The sequence below is a fragment of the Varroa destructor genome, unplaced genomic scaffold, assembly GCF_002443255.2.
Source record: "Varroa destructor unplaced genomic scaffold, Vdes_3.0 BEIS01000002.1, whole genome shotgun sequence".
NCBI lineage: Eukaryota > Metazoa > Arthropoda > Arachnida > Mesostigmata > Varroidae > Varroa > Varroa destructor.
Window position 1 is genome coordinate 26,595,904 of NW_019211455.1, and position 21,076 is coordinate 26,616,979.

General features: G+C 38.6%; 3 protein-coding genes and 1 non-coding gene across 14 annotated transcripts in view; 2 read left to right on the top strand and 2 right to left on the bottom strand.

Moving 5' to 3' along the window:
- The first annotated feature begins 1,256 nt into the window (after nt 1-1,256).
- LOC111244900 (putative protein-lysine deacylase ABHD14B) overlaps nt 1,257-21,076 on the top strand; it is a 24,732-nt gene continuing 4,912 nt past the window's right edge. Inside the window, exons 1-5 of one of the 5 annotated variants that reach the window (XM_022792441.2) lie at nt 1,262-2,562; nt 3,592-3,785; nt 9,040-9,285; nt 9,582-9,788; nt 10,018-10,506. In XM_022792441.2, coding sequence (XP_022648176.1) covers nt 3,594-3,785; nt 9,040-9,285; nt 9,582-9,788; nt 10,018-10,269 — 897 coding nt within the window. In that variant the 5' untranslated portion in view covers nt 1,262-2,562; nt 3,592-3,593 and the 3' untranslated portion in view covers nt 10,270-10,506. Of the gene's footprint in view, nt 2,563-2,653; nt 2,673-3,591; nt 3,786-9,039; nt 9,286-9,581; nt 9,789-10,017; nt 10,507-21,076 lie in introns of those variants that run through there. The other 4 variants (XM_022792439.2, XM_022792438.2, XM_022792440.2 and 1 more) reach the window with 4 other exon arrangements.
- On the top strand, nt 1,752-1,824 carry TRNAT-UGU (transfer RNA threonine (anticodon UGU)). Its single transcript has one exon. It is a non-coding gene; the product is annotated as a tRNA-Thr (tRNA).
- LOC111244899 (uncharacterized) lies at nt 3,094-7,829 on the bottom strand. The gene is made up of 5 exons (XM_022792436.2): nt 7,676-7,829; nt 6,893-7,042; nt 6,375-6,473; nt 5,581-5,847; nt 3,094-4,959 (listed from the first exon to the last, which is right to left on the bottom strand). The coding sequence occupies exons 1-5, from the start codon at nt 7,802-7,804 to the stop codon at nt 3,985-3,987; spliced, it is 1,620 nt and encodes a 539-aa protein (XP_022648171.1). The 5' UTR covers nt 7,805-7,829; the 3' UTR covers nt 3,094-3,984.
- Nucleotides 11,873-21,076, bottom strand: part of LOC111246005 (protein lifeguard 3-like) — a 17,189-nt gene continuing 7,985 nt past the window's right edge. For 6 of the 7 annotated variants that reach the window (XM_086979411.1, XM_086979414.1, XM_086979408.1 and 3 more), the window contains 6 exons: nt 20,129-20,283; nt 17,303-17,444; nt 16,553-16,757; nt 13,715-13,878; nt 12,876-13,030; nt 11,873-12,186 (listed from right to left, as the gene is read on the bottom strand). In XM_086979411.1, coding sequence (XP_086835537.1) covers nt 12,001-12,186; nt 12,876-13,030; nt 13,715-13,878; nt 16,553-16,757; nt 17,303-17,444; nt 20,129-20,283 — 1,007 coding nt within the window. In that variant the 3' untranslated portion in view covers nt 11,873-12,000. Of the gene's footprint in view, nt 12,187-12,875; nt 13,031-13,714; nt 13,879-16,552; nt 16,758-17,302; nt 17,510-20,128; nt 20,284-21,076 lie in introns of all 7 variants that reach the window. The other variant, XM_086979412.1, reaches the window with a different exon arrangement.

Below are 21,076 nucleotides of genomic sequence, written 5' to 3' on the forward strand. Positions count from 1 at the left end.
AATATCATCGTAATAATAGCATGATATCACCGGAAACTTTTCAGGTATATTTAGATGTATTTTTATTATATTTGTGATTGAATGATGAGTATAGCATGTATTTGATCAACCACTTTATGCTGCATAAATATAAAACCAAAATCGATGTAAATAAAAAGAAGGGCTTCCTGTACATTTAGAGGATAAATTGCGTATTTACTCTCCTCATCATGCTATATATATCACTAAGTTGCTTAATGTTTTTATATATAGGTAGAAGTCTCGGTGGATATATATATATATATATATATATATATCTAGCGATAGTATAGCGATTCCATATATATATATATATATATATCGTATCTACCAAGAGAATTTGTTCTCAAATTAAATTTGACACAAAGAAAACTAGAATCACACATGAGGCAAAAAAAAAGCCACATGATTTTTTTCTTTTCGAGATTTCATACGTCTGTAATCTCTGTTACGTTGAAGTATTCGTCCAACACTCAGAAATGGACCGTTTTATTCAGGCTGCAAAATGCTATTTACTATTGGAACTTCAGACCCAAAAAGACCTGTATTCACTGTTCAGAAAGTCGTGACCTTTAATTATGTAGCGAACGTACGTTTGAGAGCCGCTTGTTTCGGATCCTAGCCATAATTTGCCTATTTAAGGAAGCAAAAGACTCAGAGTGGCTACACTGGCTCAAAAATAGCGTTTCCATATAGAGCAGAAAAAAGGGTCGATCGCCGATCTTTATCCTGCATAGCCACACAGGTAAGTCACAATTGATCCCGCATAAATTAGCTTAAATGTGTAAGCTCTTACCTGATGTGGTCAAATAATAACGCAGTTTCCTGCCAGCCCTTTCCATCTCTTTACCCTTCTCTCTTTTACGGCGGACACGACAAGCGTCAAAACTACAATGAACCCACCAGCTTAATGCGAAATAGATGCTGGGGCTTGTATAGCGAATCCGTAGTGATATGTGGTAGCTGTGAAAAGTGCGCTTAGAATTACCCACTACGCTAAACTTTTAACACCTAATATGACTTTGAGATTATTGCTAATTGCAATTATCCTTTGTCTGTTATCTCTAGGTTCTTGCGTCGCTTGCGATATTCAGGTCTAACCTTAAAAGTTGGAGCAGAAAATCAGCTGCCATGAAATCATTGAAGCAAACTTATATTCTCTTACAAAATAGAAATGATTATTAAGTATGAGCTTAAATTTATTGTTTGATTACGACAACGTTTTCAACAACTTTTATAAGACCACATTGCTTAAATTGTAATGACTCTTGCAATAACATAACATTTACCTGTTTGTAATAATAATCGTTGGGCTGAACGATGAGCTCTTCAGTATTTGATATTAACAATATTAGCCGTTATTCCAGGATATGTAGAGGTTGATATTTCCGTAATTATCTTTCATTCTTATTTTTGTCCTATTGTTATATGAGTGTCATAAGTTAGTAGCAACTTATTAACGAATTCACTAACTGAGTAAGTTTGCTCGTACTTTTTTATTCTGTAATCCGCTAAATGCGAGTTATTACTGCGACAGCATATGTTACAAAGGTCTTTAGTGAATCAGAATAATTATTTTATGTAATATATGTTGTGATAACGTTCTTTATTTTACAAATAGACAAACACTCGACTGTCTTTTAGAAACGATGCATTTTAGTGCCAGAATGGTTGACTGTAAAATTTGTACTATGTGCGGATCTTCCTTAACCTAACCGGACATATTCGCTGCCGCCAGCTTAGCTCAGAGGTTAGAGCACTGGTCTTGTAAACCAGGGGTCGGGGGTTCAATTCTCCCAGTTGGCGCAGCATTTTTGCCCCTCACTGATAACTTATTTTGCTTCTTGGTTTACATATATATATATATATGTCGATTCTCTAATACTTGGGTACAATCTGTGTACAATACATGTACAGTGATCTATTTGGGCTACTTTTTTCTTGGCTCTCTGCTTGATGAATGAATGCATTTGGACCGACAGGCTGCTTTGCTGAAAGCACAGGAATGAGCTAAATCGATACAGGTTAGAAGTTTTGGCACGTGACTGAGTTTCTAGTGCAACTAAATTGGAACGTTGGAGCGCAGCTGTAGCTGCCATTGAGTAACACGTGATTGTTAAATGTTAACCTCTCACCGCACTCTCCTAAATGATAAGAGCACAAGAAGCAGTGAAAAGTCAATAAGGTCAGTAATGATAAATGTTTATATAGCTCTCTGTAGTGTCAAGATTAACCGCTGACAAGCCAAGTGTTCCGAAAGAGATTTTACTCGGTGCTTCATTGACACAGTGTGCGTATAATGGTGTAACAACAAATATGATAGCTACAAAATAGTGTCCTTCAGTAGCGTTTTACATACATTTAAAGGAAGATGTTTAATCATATGTTTCTAACAGACGAAACTAGTTAAGCCTCTAAGTACGAGTCAATAGTTTGGCCCGAAGTGAACAAACGATGTAATATTTTTCTGGTGCTACCATATCGTCAGTCGTCGCTGGGTCAGAGATCAATTGCTAGAGGTCGACAGAGAAATATTAAGAGACGGTTAGATGAAACGCAAGCGTCACTTACACTAATCGCGCCCTATATTTCGGTGGCATTTTTGCTAATAATCTCTGCAGCCAGGAACTGAAAGATATAAGAGTGCTCACTAAGTATGTTAATTAGGGGCAAAAATCAATGTATTATATTGAAAATAACAACAACACTTGAATAAGTATACTGCTACAACGTAAAGAACCCTAGACGTTATTTAAGCTATGCATGTATGTACTTAGATTGCCTAGTGAGTAAATTGTGCGGAGTTTGGGCTTTTAAAAATCTGTACTTCCCATCAGAAGACTAAATACGTTTGCGTGTGCCATGTAAGATTTTGTTAAAGCTAGCTGATATCGATATCTAACAAAAGGCGGATGAATGCATGAGTGATGCGCCAAGATAATTAAATGCCAATTGTGGTTCTTCTTGACTCATACTTTGAAGCTAGTGTCACGCTACTAAATGACAGTTTTGTTTGATCATTTTATGATACTGAAGTTACGACATGCTCATTACGCGAAATGAACCCGATTATGATGATAGTTACCATTGCAAATCATTACTGTTTATTCAAACGTTCTGTAACTAAAATAACGAAATGTGATTTCAATGATTACGGAACTGCTAACACTGTAACGTTATTTGTAGGTCAATGAATCTTAGGAATATATAATATTCATCGTCGGCAGTACATACTTCCAGTCCCCAAGTAACATTGTTTATAGATTACCATTAGGTAACTATAACGTCAGATGTTGGGTTATTAGATGCACACGGTCCACCTGTATATACATATAAAAACAGTGTATCGAATCAACAATTGTATGCTTTTTTTTCTATCAAAAGCTTTCATATTGAAACTTGTTTGTGCAACCAAAATAGGATGCAAACAGTGTTGGAATATTTTTATTTACTTCATGTGTTGAGATGTAAATGGTTGTTATGAATAGGTGTTGAACAGAGTTGTCTGATGATTTAGTCCCGTTAATCCCTCAAATGGAACTTCGCGTTTGTTCTGTTATGTGATCTTTACAGAAATGATTCGTAGCCGGCCCTTGCTATCCGCTTTATTGGCGACTATTTCACTTGGCGCTGTACTCGCACTTCAAACTTACAGTGCATTCAACAAAGACGTATTATCAAGGAGATCACGAAGGCTCGCTGGAAGCATGGATTTTAAATGTGTCGACTTTTCCGAACCAGCCATTCCCCAGAAAATTCTGGATAAGGTTTGTCCTCGTCGTGTACTTACTAATAAACGTCACATATGAATCATTGTTGTTGCATCCGACAATATAACTGAACCTACGGAACTGCCAGGTATAGGGGGTAGCTCCGGCCACTGGGCGAAGTACGGCTGCAGTGGCATGTTGGAAAACATGTTTACTTTGTCAAGGGTGGTCGGTGCTACTGAGGTCTGTTAAGAATTTACTGGCATTGATCAGAGCCTGGCTGCGAATGAGGCCCAGCTGCGCTTGGGTAGTCGCCTATCGAACGATGGTCGCATGCGCCTGTTGCGCTCATATGAGCCTCCATCGTGTCCAGGGTCGCCGTGTAATTTCCAGGCATGCGAAGGCACGAAAATATTGGTGCAACAAAGCTACATGAATTTACTCCTATATAGGGCATGGCTCCGGCAGCGGCGCATGCGCCAACCATTTTGTCCTGTACAGGACAATACTCTTCAATTTCATCGTCATCGTCGCTGTCATCATTTTCGTCCACGTCTTGCGATGAAGTCGTATGAAGTCTGCGTGAAGAAAGGGGTGGGGTGCTTTCGTCTACTTTTAAACCATTGATAACACATCTTCGGTTGCGGGCTTCTCTACCACAGCTGGAAACTGATCGTTCCTGATGGTGGAACGCCGACAGATTATAAGTAGATAGTGATTGTGCTTGATGATGAAAGGAGACGGGTTGACGGTCGAGCATCTCATCTACACAACAGCCCGGACCACAAATTCGTGCAACCTGCGGACCACTCACACCTCGGCGGCACTGGCAGTGATGATCATGCTCCAGCACGTTGGAGTCGCGATAGCTTGAACTGTATTCGGTCTGATCGCTTACCCATGCGTGGCCTCGAACAGGTTTAGTGAACCTCCAACGATTGCTATCCAAATTATCATGTAGCTTGGCGACTCGTGCTTTTTGTCTTGTTTCAGGTTGTGGGTTGCATTGGGGTGAAAGATCAGATGGTGCATCCGAAAACGGCGCGGACGTAGAGGGCGCATCCACCTTTGGCAATGACTGGTCCTCACTATCTACTTTATTTTTCTGTTGCTCTAGCGAATTATGCAAGGTTGCCTGCTTTTCCGCTGAAGCATGACCCTTCGAGACCGTTGAATCAAAGGGGAGAAAACTTACAATTGTGTACTCCATTTTTTCGTCCAGAGTCATCATCTGAAACACGTTTTTAACGCATTCGCTGCATTGGCATGTAACGGAATAATACATATTCCAACAGGAAAACAGATAACAACATTTTTTTTGGTTTCTCTTGGCAACGGAAACGCTTGTGTTAGGTATACGCTTCTTCTACAAGTAAAGCTAGCGAGCGCAAAATTGCCTGAATTCCTTTTATGTCACTATATCTCTTTTGCAATAGTCGAACTTTTTCACTATATTTGAGATTCATGCAAATATTGCTACCGCTCACAGGTTGAGCTTATCCCCTGAAAACACTAGTTTCATTTTTCTCTGAAAGATAAACGAAGGCTTTCAAGCTATTGCACGTTTTGACTATGGTAGCTACGTATAGTATTATCGGTGAGTTCAAAATGATTCGATACATGCGTGATGAAAAGTGATTGATTGCGTGAAGCGAACGTGTGAACGGCTCTTCGGACAAAAGAGCTAGAGCCATATAGAATTACTTATGTGAAAAAGCATATATATATATATATATATATTTTTTTTTTCATACGGAATGAATTTCGAGATGAAATAAAATTTTGAGTTGGAAAGCTAAAGACCAGTCGGAACATTATTGGAACTATTAATAGCAACAGTACAAATACGAACCCGTAGCCAGTATTTCGTTGAGATCTGTATGAGACAGCGATCACCGGGTTTGATAGTACAGGGCTCAACTTCACCAGTCTCTGGATTTGTGAAGAGTTCTCGAAGAGATTTCGCGCTAACCCGCACTCTCTCCAGTGTTAGATCAACGGTGACTTCAAGGCCTGTCCATCTCGCTTCATCGTCTAAGCTAGCATCTTCCTCAGCAGTCGCTGCAGGGGGGACTCTACACACAAACGCGGTGTAGTCGGCAACGTCCACTAGTTGTAGCTATAATAGTACAGAAAATACGTCACCACTTCATTCGTTAGCACCACACCAATATCATACAGGTACTCCTATTGACGACTGGTCACAGCAGATATAATGAAAATCTCGATAAGATCTAGGAAGCTATTAATTCAAATATTTTTAGACAGCTTCCTACGTGCGATACATATGTAAATATAGTATCTATGCTCTACTAGAGCCAATGACTGCTAAAAATGGATACTTAACATCATGTTTATTAAGATTTGAACTATTTAATCATATAACATGTGTGACTGCATGTACAAAGTAGACTGAATATTACGTACTAAGGGGAATCAGTTATTATTAAGGGGACCCAGTTATTATTGGACTGACGTAAACTGACTTCACAGAGCATTGCTTTGCATCCGATCGAGACGAAACGTTTTATCAGTATACGGTAAAAATAGTTTTGCGCAATGCCTGATATTACCGCATTACATACTTATATATTCCGCTTAATTTTACGTAGTTTTTTTCCTATTAACAAAAAAAACTCAACTCACGTTACTCGCTCGATATCCGGTGATCTCATTGCCACTGTAGAAGAACTGCATTGTCATACCAATCGACATAAAGTCTTTTTCTTCGTCAGTCGCTCGGACCTGTGTTAAAAAAAAAAAAAAAGGAAATAAGCTTGATAGAAACGTGTACTTTACACATTTATAATCCATAGACTCTGTAGGATCCTATAAATGACAATCTCTATATTGAAAAAGCAGATCATATGTTTTTAATTTTTTTTTTACTTTTTTCAACTTTTTCTAAACGTATTCTGTTCAATATATCTGTTTTATATGATCATTTTTTTATTAGTTTTTTTTTTATAATTAGCGAACTTGGAAGCGAAATTCACAATGGAGTAATTGGCAGTGTTACTATTGTTCCAGGTAGAAAATATTTTTGTAACGCCAACTGCAAATACGTGAAAAAGACATTGTTTAGAAGTTATAACAGTAAAAATAACATCATATATTATTTAATTTAACATTAAGAAAAAGTTTGTTGTATGCTGTTAGCTTACATTATCAAATAAAAAAGTGCATTCCTGTCCGCGCATTTCGGCCGGGGTAAGCATGCGAATTGTTCCTTTGACGTGTTTGTCACGATTTAGTGAGATTTTCTTTATCAATCCAGTCCCTTCGTACTGTGGAGGCTGCACTGGTACGAAACCCTACGATGATCGAAGTGTTTTATTTAGTTTGATTAAACAGCGTTAACCTCCGCAGATTTGTGGCAGTGACAAATTAGTTTGAGCTAATGATTATTAAAGGGTTACTCTGGACATAATGTCTATAGTACAAAGAAAGGGTTTAGCTTAAGTAAACAGTTTTTATTAAACAGACAGAAAAACGTATTATTTCAGGCATTCTTTTCTAACCCGATTCGCAATTTAATAATAGCTAATCATTTACTGATAGAATAAAAATAAGAATATATACTACATAGTTCTTTTATTTGAAATCAGTTCGTCTTTACACTTTATTTATAGTTATACAATTAAGACTATGACAACAGCGAGTCAAAACGAACAAGGGCCTCATACAGCTCTGTGCTAGCACCTTCCTCTTGTCGACTCCCTTCTGACGTTTCTGATAAGGTCAAACTAGTCGATACAATCGAACGGCTCCAGTTTCATCAAACTTCTTCAATGGTATATTGGCGCCAACATTAAGTCATTCAATGAATATGCGTTTGACGCAGCAATTTTCATATTATAAGTACAATTATACAGAGTTCAATAGAACAGTAATTCGACGTATCTGACATGTACATAACATTAGAGCATTTCTAATAAACAACTCACCATCTTAAATTTAAAGTTGGAAAAACAAGCACTGCTTGAGTTAGTAAAAGTACAAGGCCACGCCGAATTCCTCCGTACACTGATCGCACAACATACACGTGGGTTAGCGGACGACACGAATATCGACATTTTATCGACGTCGTTTATGTGTACGCGATGAGATGAAAATGTGAGTTTGTCGTTTCTTGGGCAATGTGCGCAACATGCTCTCCGTTGTCAATAGTGAAAGCTGGTGGCTAAATGATTTCTAGTTTCAATACAGCCGATTTTATCAAAGCCCAACAGGTCCTGTGAAGGCTCCACAACAAAACTCAGTTGTTCAAAATTATTCTAAAAAATACGCATGGTGAGATCATCCCATCGCGTGACCATTTTTTTGCTAATGTCAAATGTGTTGTCCTGAACAATGACGCACAAATCTGCGAACCGAGGGTCGGATAGACGTATCAATAGACGACTTCTTGATATTTTGAATGTGAGCCTATATTTCATTGCTGCAACAGACGGGGTAGTCAACAGCAAATGCAAAGTAACATGACATATAGTACTTTACATCGGGGTAACGTGAGCCTGTTTTTTGCAGGTGGTTTCGGCTTGCTACTAAAGAAAACCCAGTTATACTGTGGGCCTCTTCCAGGATGACCTCGTAATAATACCTCACGCTTCAGATCCTCGGTGATTCAATATACAGGGAGTAAGGGTTGAGAGTCAGCTGCGAAGAAAATATTTTTTTCAAAAGTAATGCAGTAATGCAAGTAAATGCAGCTTTCAGTTAGTTCGACTAATTTGAAAATTGGATAGTTTTGATATAATTTCGCGCGTTCCACATGACAGTTAATGGGTACAGGCCATTAACAAGTCGCAGCTCCAAAATAAAGTATATTTGGGTTTGGACCTAAAAAAATAGTAGAAGATTTCGTCAGCCTACGCGAGTTTAACGTCTCTTGCGGTTTCGCTGCAGCCATCTGAACCTTCAACAAACCCTTGTGTTCGTACGGCTTTTTGTGACTTCCATGATTGAGATTGGAGACGTTCAATCTTATATTTTAAAACAGGAGTAGGATCACCATATCTAATGATACCTACATAGAATACTTAGGTGCAGTGCAGTGCGCGACAGTTACGATTGGTGTTTCAAGGTTGACCGGCAACATTTACCTCTACTACAACCACTAAATATTCTCCGTAAAATTTTATAATATATGAAACAAAAACAGTATACTAAACAGACTATTCATGACACATGGCAACATAGGTTTGTGAAATGCAGAAGTATGTATGTGATTGAAGTGATACTTTGATATACACTGGATGTGCGGATCGCTTACTGAGCTATCGTAACAGTGTCTTTAACCCAACTACAGGTTAAGCTTGTCTCCGTATCAACCGCCTCCGTTAGCGTGTTGGGCATTCCTGTTCGTGTTCTTCGAGTGGAACACACAGACGCAAATTCAACGGCGAATGTTTTACTTTTGCATGGGCAAGCATTTTCCTCTGCTACGTGGATGGAATTGGGCACGATACAGCATTTGGCAGCCATGGGATATGCGGTAGCTGCTGTAGATCTTCCGGGATTTGGTAAAACACCTGCGAAAGCAGGACTCGACAAGGTAATGGAATCTGCAGTCTTTCATGCCCACATGTGCATTTACAAACTCTCCAGTGAAGCTGAATATCCTGCTCACGTTTATTCTTGCCAGTGATTCGTTCTTTTGGAGTTATTTTATAAATGGTTTGCTCAATTTCTGATCTGTATCCCTCAAACGTGATAAATATATACCTTCACATATCAACCTCTTTTGCTTGCTAGGAAAGTGCAACTATAAACCTGAATGACATGTGTCTTCAGTAGCGATAAATTAAAGATAAAGGCACATAAAAAGATGCCTATTTTTTCGATTTGCAGGCTCTATTTCTGGAACAACTAATGTACGCTTTGTCATTTAAACCTCAGGGCACAGTGATCGTGTCACCATCAATGAGTGGAAGTTTCTCCATACCATTTTTGAATAAGCATCCGAATCTCTTAAAGGGTTATGTGCCTGTTGCTCCCGTAGGAGCTGATCTGTTGAAGTCGCCACCGAGTAAAGCCTGTGGCGAGCCTCCGAAAAAGGTAAAAGCAAAGACAAATATTTTTTTTAATTTTAGAACAAATTTCATTGTCTACTAATATCAACTAATGTCCATTTTGCGAACATGAATGAAAACATGCGCCAGTTTCTACCACGTGCGAAACCAACGAAATAAACCAATAGAAAACCAATTTTGGCCACACCAAACTTTTCTCAAGGCCGGCAGTAACTCGTTGTTTTGTGTTGCTGGTTTTTCCGACACTCATAAAGAGTTCCATTACACATCCGCTTCTGCTGCGACACGCGCCGTCCGTACTCCCTGATCTGTCTTGCTACGCCACGCCCACTCTCGTCGTTTTCGGTGAAAAGGAATCATCAGCGTTTTTGTACGGCTGTGCTCTTTTGAGTTCTATGCCCCGTGCAGCGACTCACATGATTCCGAATGCGCGTCACCCTGCCTACCTAGATGATCCTCAACGTTGGCATACCCTTCTCTATAACTTTATAGAAGCACTACAATAAGACGTTGATTCATTCCGGAAAAAGGTCTTGTACTTTTCTCAAAAATGGCAAACATTTAACGAAGCGAGTCCCGTCGCCAATTATTCTTATTCATATTTCAAGCTAGATAAACGTACACATGATTTCTGCAGGTAACGAAGATACTTCAAACTTCTGATTCATTTATATGAAAGGGTTTCAATCTGGATATTCACAAACATTGGTGTTACTTTAAAATATATTTAAAAAAAAAAATAATGCTTGAAGTATTTATTCCAGGCGATAATATATGGGTCGCGTATCTGTACGGTTTATCAATAATTATATCCTTTAGATAACTGAGTGGAAAAATCGGAGTTCTCGTTATATTATATACTATATTTGCTTCAAATGTATGTGTTCTAATAAGCTCACTTTATTCTTAAATACAGAGACTACGGAGTGCGGGGGAAAGGTTTGTGCGATTTCTGCGCCAACGCAAACAGATTGTTGTTTACTGCACTCTTATTAGCCTATAAAAGCTGTTTTCTTTTCGGGAAACCGTACAAAAGAACTGCGCTATACTTCCTCCTCTTAATTACAGTCCATAGTTCAAGTATATGATCAGATGTTTTATTCATTATTTTTACTTGTCACTTAAATTCGTCAAAATTTAGTAGGGATGGCACACCGCACCGTTAGCAAGGTGGTGGAAGCTAGGTTAGGATAAGAAATAGAATCGCTGTTCGCTAAACGCAAATAGGAAGGGCATACTTCGATCACGGGAAGGAGGATCGATCTTTTTATGCGTACGCAATCTTTTTCTCAAAAGACTTTTTGTTTGAAACAGCTTAAACATCGTATGGCGGAAACTGAATGTGCGGAACTTGACCGTTAGTAAGCAAAAGGACACGTTCTGTGTAATGAGATCTTAATCTCATTTTGAACACTGCCTAACCAAAGAATCCTCAGACAAAGCCTCGCGTCAGCACCAAACGGTTCCAGTGTTCGGCTTGCGGGGTTTCAATCAGCGAGCGAACTTTTGACGCACAATTCACGTATCTTTTGCGTCAATCCCTTACTAGCAGAGCGAGATACTGCGACCCATTAGTTAATATTTTCATTTCTAAGTGCACTTTTTATACTTGTCAGATAATGCGGTAACGATGACGTGAGTTATCTTATTTCTTAGACGGACTTTTTCCTTTCGCCTTTCGCCTTGATCAGCTGTCACCAGTTACTTCTGAAGCAGTCGTATGATGAATTGCCAACAACAACAATACATGTGAAGCTAACGAATCGAAAGTGATTTATGATATACTTACGTTCATATTCGGCATTACAAGGCGGACACTTGTAAAAGGAGTCAAAGGTTTAAAATGCTAAACAGAGCACTGAATAAACCACTGCCCCAAATGTAATGTTCGCTTGTACGATAATCTCGTTTAACAGAATTTTCTCCGTGTCTTTTTTCAATGCAGAGAATGCATTATTAAATTGTTTGCACATATGTTATATATCTATATTATATATATATATATATATATATATATATATATCACCGATATATATACACATATATATCGGTGGTATAAAATTGTAAGCTGATAGTTTTTTTTTAAAGTTAAACAAAAAGAGACCCAACTTATTTCGGCTGTTTTGGACAACGTCAGATACTGCGCCCTTTACTATGTCAAATTGTTCTCTTTCTGTCATATGTAGATTGATAAATTGATGCACGTGGTTCTAGCTATCCACTTCGCCGGTAATTGTTTACCGTCGTCTCTCTCCGAGCAATTCAAGAATAAACAGGAAAATCTGGATAATGCTTGCGTATAGCAAAATGGCGGCAACTACATATTCGTCTGGTGAAAGTTCAAACTCCTTCCCGCCTATTATTAGCTGCGTGTTGAATAGCAGAATTCCCATAAATAACACCGCGCCGATAGCCGCGTAGATCTAGAAATTAGACAAAACCAAATATAGCGTTAGCCGTCTTTTGCTTAACTTCATATCCTGCTGCCATTCCTGTTTTATATTGGCTCCATTTTAAGAGAAAGTTTGTTGCTATTCCAACTAATGCGGTACGGAAACGTATAGAGATATATAACAAAATTAGATTCCTCTATTTTTTGATAATGTTCGTCTGTACCGGTGAAACACGTCAAAACCAACAGGCTTACGAGTACTTTAAACCGGTAATTATATAGCTTTTAACGTCAATTCTATCCCTATACCAAACATGAACGCACGTAACCATGTGTATGGTAATTGAATATACGCTATTCTCTAAACTTCCGGCGTTCAAAGACCGCGCAACACTATAAGATTATGTGTCAATACATGCAAAATGTAACACAATCCTACACAACGTTGCGGACACTTTTGAGCATTGGTAGAACATAGATCGGGTAACTTTTTTGACGACATAACTTCGCGACTAGTCAGTTAGAAATGTAAGATCCTTCGCTTCGACCTTATTGCGTAGTGCGAATACGGTTTAATTACCTTCAGATCGCTGTGTCTGTAATATAGAACGACCTAATAAATAAATTGCCGAAACCGACGAACGGCCTAGGGATGGTACGTTAGTCATCAATAAAGGAATAAGACTACGTATCGGATCAACTCGTTTTATATAACCATACCTTATGAGCCATAGGTGCTTGAACAAATATCATGATGAAGCTGAACACCATAAAGCAAATAAGCGCAATGGTTAAGTAAATCCCGCACTTCGTAAAGTCGATTGTTGTGGTCAACGCAAATATTGTAATCGAGAAACAGCATGCCGAGCAAATACCTGCGCAAGAATAATTTCGAAGCAACGAAATAAATAAGCAACTGAAGATCAAAAAGAAAATTATACTAACTCTGCGCGGCACATTAGTCATTCACGATATAGCGTTAAGACACTATGTTTGCCAACCTATCTGGGGTAGCTGATGATGTGGTTTAGCTTTACCTAGTTAGAATTTCTATCTGACGCAATGCTACCGCAGTGCCGAACGTAAAAAAAAGGCGATATAGTTAACTTTCTACCCACTCAGTTCCTGCAGACTGTTCATATACAGTCCCCGATCCTAACCGGTTTTCCAAGCACTGCGAGACAGCCGTAATACGGTGTCCATATAGAATCTCGTATGAAAAGGGTTTTAACACGAGATCAGTAAAGTGCGCACAAAAAAACGGCTTTTCGACATTCTCATTAAAGCTCATGAGCGCTTCGCTCCAATCAGATGTTAGGCAGTGGCCCTTTGTAACTAAGAAAACAGTCTACCACACACCGAAACAGTCTACATACTTGTCACACCTGATTAGGACATGAAATCGATACAATCGATCTAAAACAAATAGCGAAATTTACACCTAAAAACATGTATAACAGACGACTTTGTTATTACGTTTCTTATTTCGCCACTGGCTATTGTGCGCATATAGAAGAAGGTTGTGCAAGGGGTGGATTGCGTTTTCGAAAAATGATTACCGAAGGCGAGAAGGACCGACTGGGTCTTGTAGTACAACGATATGAAGACAACCATGTATCCTAAAGATAACGTGTAGAGGATAAGTACGATCAGGTTCATTGGGTGCTGACGCAGCAAGCCTGGGCAACATTGTATGATGAACACACTTACGAAGTAGATTCCGCTGCAATCATCAAACGGAATGATGATTATACCCATCATAAGTAGTTAGAAATAAAGGAAGCAGGTGGCATACAGACAGATAAGATGTTATGGCTGACATTACTACTATGATCTTCATTAACTGCTAGCACCAAGACGTTAGCGCGAACAAAATATTTGACAAATATGAAAAATTACTTTTAGGTTTCCAGCCTAGTTTTAGGTCGTCCAGCCTAGCTTATTGTTTCAAAAGGAAAAACACAGACGTGACTATTAGCGTTTTGTTATTTACAACCGAAGGACGATCGACCAGCAGTGTGTATAGGTTTCTATTTGCTGGCGAATATATTTCGGTTGTAAATAGCAAAACACAGTTATATCTGTATTTTTCCTCTTGAAACAATCAATAGGTTGGGTTAAATCAAACTTACAACTATCGATGTTTGTTTAGTTAGATTAGGGTTTCAGGCAGCAATACAAATTTGCCCTGATCATTCTGCTCTTTGTTGAAGCTACAAGCCACTAAAACCAGCTCGTTTCTATGAGCAGCATTGCCGTTTGAAGACTGTCCTGACTTTGAAGTCCCAGTAAAAAAGCGACGCTTGGCTGTAGAAGCCCGGTATGACAATCCTCGATTTATCTTTTGTCATAGATGCTCCTCTTGGGACTCGTAGGGCCATCGCACAATAAGGTGTATAGCACCATCCCATGTTATCTAATAAATTATGAAATAAGCCTCGCCGTTTATGATAAAAATGTTCCCCGTTGGTTCGGTAATTTCTAATCTCAGCTTGGAGTACAATGGTATAAAAAACATTTTTATTATTTGATACTGCCAGCTTTTGAGGAAATTAACTAGATATAATTCCATTCATCACAAATCACAATCACGGCAGATTGAGAACAAAAACTATTGTAATACCCAATCAAGCATATGGACTCAAACTTAAGGCGATTGAAGGTGGTAAACACAGTTTAGATGTGTAAAAATTCTATATGTACAAATACTGGGTGTGAGAAATTTAATAGGAGGCACTTTGATGAAAAGTTATTGCATTTGTTAGGCCTCTGCTCTTAGTGTGACTCCAGGAAGACTTCATCTATTAAACCAGAGGTCTAGAGATATACTATGTAAATGGCAGGATGACTCATAATTGATAGAAATTTATAAATACAGTTTCTTAATCATCGGTCGTTTCGATGCCGGTCTCTCCTGTACCCGGAAATCCAGAGTACTCCAGTTAATAAAATGAGCTCTGTTTAAAGGAAATGAAATGAGTGAACACACGTCTGCGTTATAAATTGGTTGTATTTTTGAGATCTTGTGTCTTTGCTGAAAATGCATCAAATAACGAGACAGAAAGGGTAACTGAGACAATGGTTGAAGCGCTGGCGTCAACTACCCGCGGATCGCAAAAGGCCATTGGATAAGTTATAAACATTTTTGCAAACCTGAAATCACTGAGCGCGTCTTTGACTGTAATGAGTAGGTTCTCGACAGTGGCGTAGCGTCGTATCACGCTGGTAGAGTGGACCAGGTTCAAAACCGCGTACTGCCAAAGATGAACGATTTTTCATTATGCGTTCATCACATCCAGGTGATCAAATCAATTAATATAAGCTTAACAGGTGCCAAGAACATTTCTTTCGTATGGCGTCAGTCGAACGTGCTATACCGTGAATATGCTAAACCACTCCACATGCGGGAATATTGCGCATGTTCTCGAGTTATTAGTCACCGTGGAATTACGGTTAACGGATAAACTGACCAACAATGTAGCTGCGATTATTCATAATGGGTACCCTTGAAAAGTCAAGGAAGTTAATGAATGAACCTTAAAGTAACTTCATCCTTTAAGTACGCTCGAAGCTGTACAAGCGGATCGCTTTCCCAGCAATATCGAAACCATGTATATGCGTCTTAGAGACGCTATGATAATTCGTCTCATGGGTTGCCTACATTTTGGTTATCTGGGTCTGAGCCCCCATAATCGTACTGCTGATTCGTCAACTGATACATTTGAGGCTCGACGCCAACCTGCAAAGAAACACTTTAATCAAAATAGAAAAAACTGAGTCATAGGTATCATTAAAAGCGACGGACATTAACAGAGATATTTTATGCATAGCTTGAACTATATTTCAATAATCATGTAGATCATGTGTCAATTTTTTTCCTCTATTGAGGCATGAGACTAACATTTTTAGCAACGTAAAAGATTGCTTCTCTCTTCGTCTCTAGCAAACCCTTTGTCTATTCCAGATATAATAACGACGTCAAATTATAAAGGTTTCCTAGTTTATCAGTTTTATTACGGTGCCATAAATCCATCCCGCTATCCCCAAGTCCACTCCAAGGTCACCTGGTTTCTCACCATACGTTAGGTACTGCTTTACCTATTTAACGAGTATTTAGTATATTATTAGGTGCTTTCTCAAGCTAAATACATTTCTTAAAAATGAATGAGATAGAAGCTCTTAAAGGCGACGTAACATAGGCATTAACGCGAAGCTAGCTGCTTGAAAATCATTGACGGTAGATGACGCGAGATTGTTAGTTAAGATGCTGCTAACAATTTTCCTCAATTGCCGCAAATTTCGAAGCAGTCGAATTATATCCATTGTCTAAAGTAGTTATTATGGCCGCATTATTTATTATCACTATTATCCAAATAGGAAAAGTTTATTTTACATACATAGCAATATAGGCTACTTCATATTGCTGCATAACGAATCTGCGAGCGTCATCGATGAAGATACAGCAGGCCAGGATCCCCGTGGTTACAGCTAACATTGCGAACAGGAGCGAATACACCTTCCGGATGAATCCTGTACGTACCTCCCTGTCGTTAAATCCGCGCATTCGAAAATCCGTATAAGTGCTGCTACCTCCATATGAGCCTGTTGGCCAGGTTACCGACGGCCATTAACGTTAAGCCATTAAGACCTCCGATTAGACTTTTTTGAACATTATGGTTGTTGATATCAGAACACTATCAATAGGATCTGATCATAGAAAAGCAACAGTTTACCAAGAACCTTCCTACGTAATCTTGTGTAAACTGTCCTTGCCAGAATTTAACATACCGTACTAATGATTTAGTCTGATAATTGTGATACGTGATTTGTGCGGGAAAATTATCTGCGCTCGCCAGTTTTTAGCCACAAACGTTTTTAAGCTTTTTCTAAATCAAAAATTTCTCCTCAAATAGCACAGCCATGCTCACCGCTACTGAGAAGTAGTTCAAAATAATCGATTGACCGACGTGCTCGTTTCGGTTATACAATGCAATAGAAACACCTTGATTGATGATGGAAGATAAAATAAATATCTCACTTTTCTATTTGTATTTAAATTGTCAACTTTATAAACAGCTAAGCACAAAAATGTTTCAGATGCTTATAGTTTGCTGATATTAAAGTTAGTAAAAAAAAAATAAGCTTACCTCTCAGAATGGAGCCTGTTCCTTCAACTCGCTCTGGAACAGTGTTTTCCGAGCTTGGTGTTGAGTAGCTCCCCGCAAATGTGACGCTTCGTTTCATATCATTAGTCCCATCTCCAGTATTTGAACCTGATAAGGCGTCGGCCTTATGACCAGTCACATTATAAGAGCTCATTACGAAAAACCTCCGCACTTGGTACACAATATAATCTACAAAAATAAAAGATCGTTGTTTTCATCGCTTGGATACAGATTCGATAAGTAAAACTGAAACGTTATACACAATGGGAAAACGTGAAAAGATAACACCAAAAGACTATGCGATACCATCGGTGTGGGAAAATTCAGCGTGTTTATCCAATAAGCTTGCTATTTAGACCAATCAAAGACAACGCCACCCACGGCAGCTAGAACTTCACATTCAGAGTGCATATAATTTTGGACCTCAGGTCAGCTGGTGCCGCTAAGTAGTGCTTTATATGGCTGGTCCCCGATACGACGCATTGGTACTCATTAATTTTTGTATCTTTTTCAAATATCGAAGAAGAGAAATGACACTTATGCACCACTAAAAAGAAACTTCCCGAGTAAACTTAAAAACAAAGCGAAGACCGGGGTTCGCAAGCAGGAACGTTGCTGGCATATCATCAGGCAGACATTAGCAACCTAACACTAATAGTCTTCGCAATACACAGTGCCCGTTATCTGATTCAAAGTATAAAAGGTTTGATTTGATGTACATTGGTTCACAAACTCGTACGTATAGCTACAGGCCACATTTCCGCTCAAATCGTATAAAATAAAAGCGATGTATATGTTTACATTCTCGCATGGTTGGCTACCTCGCTCGTTTCTCTATCTATCATTGCAAATTGATTCAAATCGTACTCTTAGAACTAGTACAGTTTCAATGACTATGATATGTCTCTTGAGATATTCTCTGCTATTTTAATATACGACTTGAGTTATATATATATATACTTGATATTTTTATTTTTCTCGATACTACCGTCCAATTACTACAAGATACTCAGCGCACTTCTCACTGTTGAAGATTCCTTTATTAACACTTGCTACCAACCGTACGCTATGGTTGTAAAAATTTAAATTTTAAATCATCACCATGCAGAGTCGCTTCTTGCTATAGTATATATTAATAACCAGTATTATATAGCGTCATGTGTTGGTTTGAAATAGGCAGGGCTCGTCAAAATGTCCATTGTGAGTGTTGAAAGTAACGAAGTTACTCTTATTGGATCTTTCGTTATTGATGAACAAGTTATCCGTGCTCTATTACCAATCCACTCCTTAACATTAATTAACGAGGTGTAGGAGAGTAAGAGCAGTAAAACTGGTTGCTGAAATGAGCATATTTCAGTTAGTTCTGCTTGTACTATTCACGCATATACAAGTTTGCTCGTCAATGATACGCGTCATTGTTAACAGGTTTTCATAAACTGAAGTTGCTTCTTGTAGAAACACTTCGATATTTTTCTTTGCGGCTCGCAACATGTCTAAGATCATGCCTTAATGGCCACGACTGATGAATGTAATTTTTATGTTAATCTTTGTTTGGACGCCTCAACTTGCCTACTCGTCAATGAACAGAGCTACTTCTAGGTAGAAATTCCGAGGAATTGAGGGAAATCGTTGTGGGTAATTTGTTTTTACCGAATGCTTTCTTTATATGCGGCAAATTTTGAATCCAAACGATTTGAAAAAGGGTTCTCTTTTTCGATGTGCCACAGTCAAACGACGCACCCATCTGTTGAGGTCCGACAAGACTTAGTTTAGACGATGTTGCACCGCTTGAAGCACTAGTATTTATGATGTTGAAACACTAATATTTATGTATATAATTAACTAGAAACATGGGATGGCAAACTTTAGGTAATCTAAAGGCAAAAAGCAGCTAATTTCGATTAGTTTTACAAGACCAAAAGCGATCAACTTGACTGACACGTTCTTTAATTGGAAAACATACGTATGAACCGCTTCTTGTCGACACTTGTGAAAGACTGCACGCACACAATCCTTGTGCTATCCGTTCGCTGAAGCACTTGTGTGTTTGTTTATCTCCTGTTTCCCACAAGGCCTAGCACGAAGATAAATATGTATATCATGTCTAAGTATAGGTTCAAGGCGGCAGTCACGTAGTCATCCGGCGAGATCTCATAGCTTTTCCCTCCCATGAGCCATTGAGTGTCGTATATAAGGTACACCATAAACAGAAGGGCAGCAATGCCGGAGAATATCTATAAATAAACCATTAAAGGATGCTTCATATATGAGTAATATGAAAACTATATCAATGCTAATTCAGCCATGCAAGATTTTCGAAGTTCTTATTACTGCTAGAAAAATGAAGGAGTTAAATAGTCATGTGCGAACTAACGCGTGAAAAACACGTAACGTCAAAAGCTGCGCCGTTCATATATGGTAACAAACTGTTCTCGTATCCTTCAAGTTTGTTTTCTGACGCACAAATCAATGTACGTATCCAACACGAATCAAACAACTGTCGTCGCCAGGTTCAAGATATGCCCTTAAAAATGATCATAGTATGATCACCTAATAAATTTTTTGACTGGTCGAAACGCATCTTTTAAGAGCTTCTTACCACCCCATACCCGTTGCGTGGAATACCGCGAAATGTCCCGTTCAGAGTTACTTATAATCATCGACAGCAGCAGCTTGACGGCGACACGTGTCGTTGTATGTTAGTTATATTGCATAGAACTTTCGTCGTTCTTGGTTTAGTTTATGTTCGTCAAACTGATGCGGCCTTGGGGTTTAGATAAAGTTCTGATTTGAATTGTATTACCTTACCTTATGCGCCAATGGCGCCCAGACAAACAGGAGTATAAAGAGGGAGACAGTGAAGCATATGAATGCTATGAATAGGTAAATGCCGAACTTCGTGAAGTCAATTGTCGTCGTAAATGCGAATATCGTCACGGCAAGACAGCATACTGTGCAAATCCCTGCGTGCAGCACATCATGACGTAATCAGAGATTTTGTAATTAGTAAAAGGTTTTGTTCGAAGTGCCTCACGCCGTCAGAAACGGTAAAAATTGTCGGCCATGTCAAGAAATAACGGCACAGAATAGTCCTATTGAATGTTTATAGAAATAATACATATAAATATTTATAATGTAGCGCTTAGGAACAACAACTTTTATATTTAATAATTAGCGATTTTCCTCTAACGCACTACTCTGGAATGTTAGCCCTTGTACCATAACACTCGTATCCCTAATATTGGTTATTTCTAAACGGATTACACTCGATTATTGGTGTTGGTGTATACGCATTGGTCCCGCTTACTGCGAAGTTTGATAAAAGAAAATAAGCATCAGTTTTTCTCTATTCTTTACATAAATCCATTGCAAGCTTTGTTGCGGATCAATCAACAATGCTAGGTTTACCGGAGGTTGCAATGATACGCTGACAATTTTGTCGTATAGTAAGTCGACGCCGGTCCTAGTTCCGTCGTAGAGAATACACCTCTGTCAAAGTTCGATGCAATCATTTACTTGTTTCTAAATGTATAGAGGCCGTAAGTATGCATGCCTTGTTAAAAAAAAAGATCTTCATTGAAATGCAGTCGCTTATTTCTGCTGCGAACCACAATCTGTATTATATAAGGTTAAAATACGGATTAATAGATACAGATTTTTCGTGCCCAAATAATTTACTTTTATAGATAATTCAGTTGTCCCAAATGAATTCAATACATTTTAGGATATTCTTTTCGTTATATATATATATATATA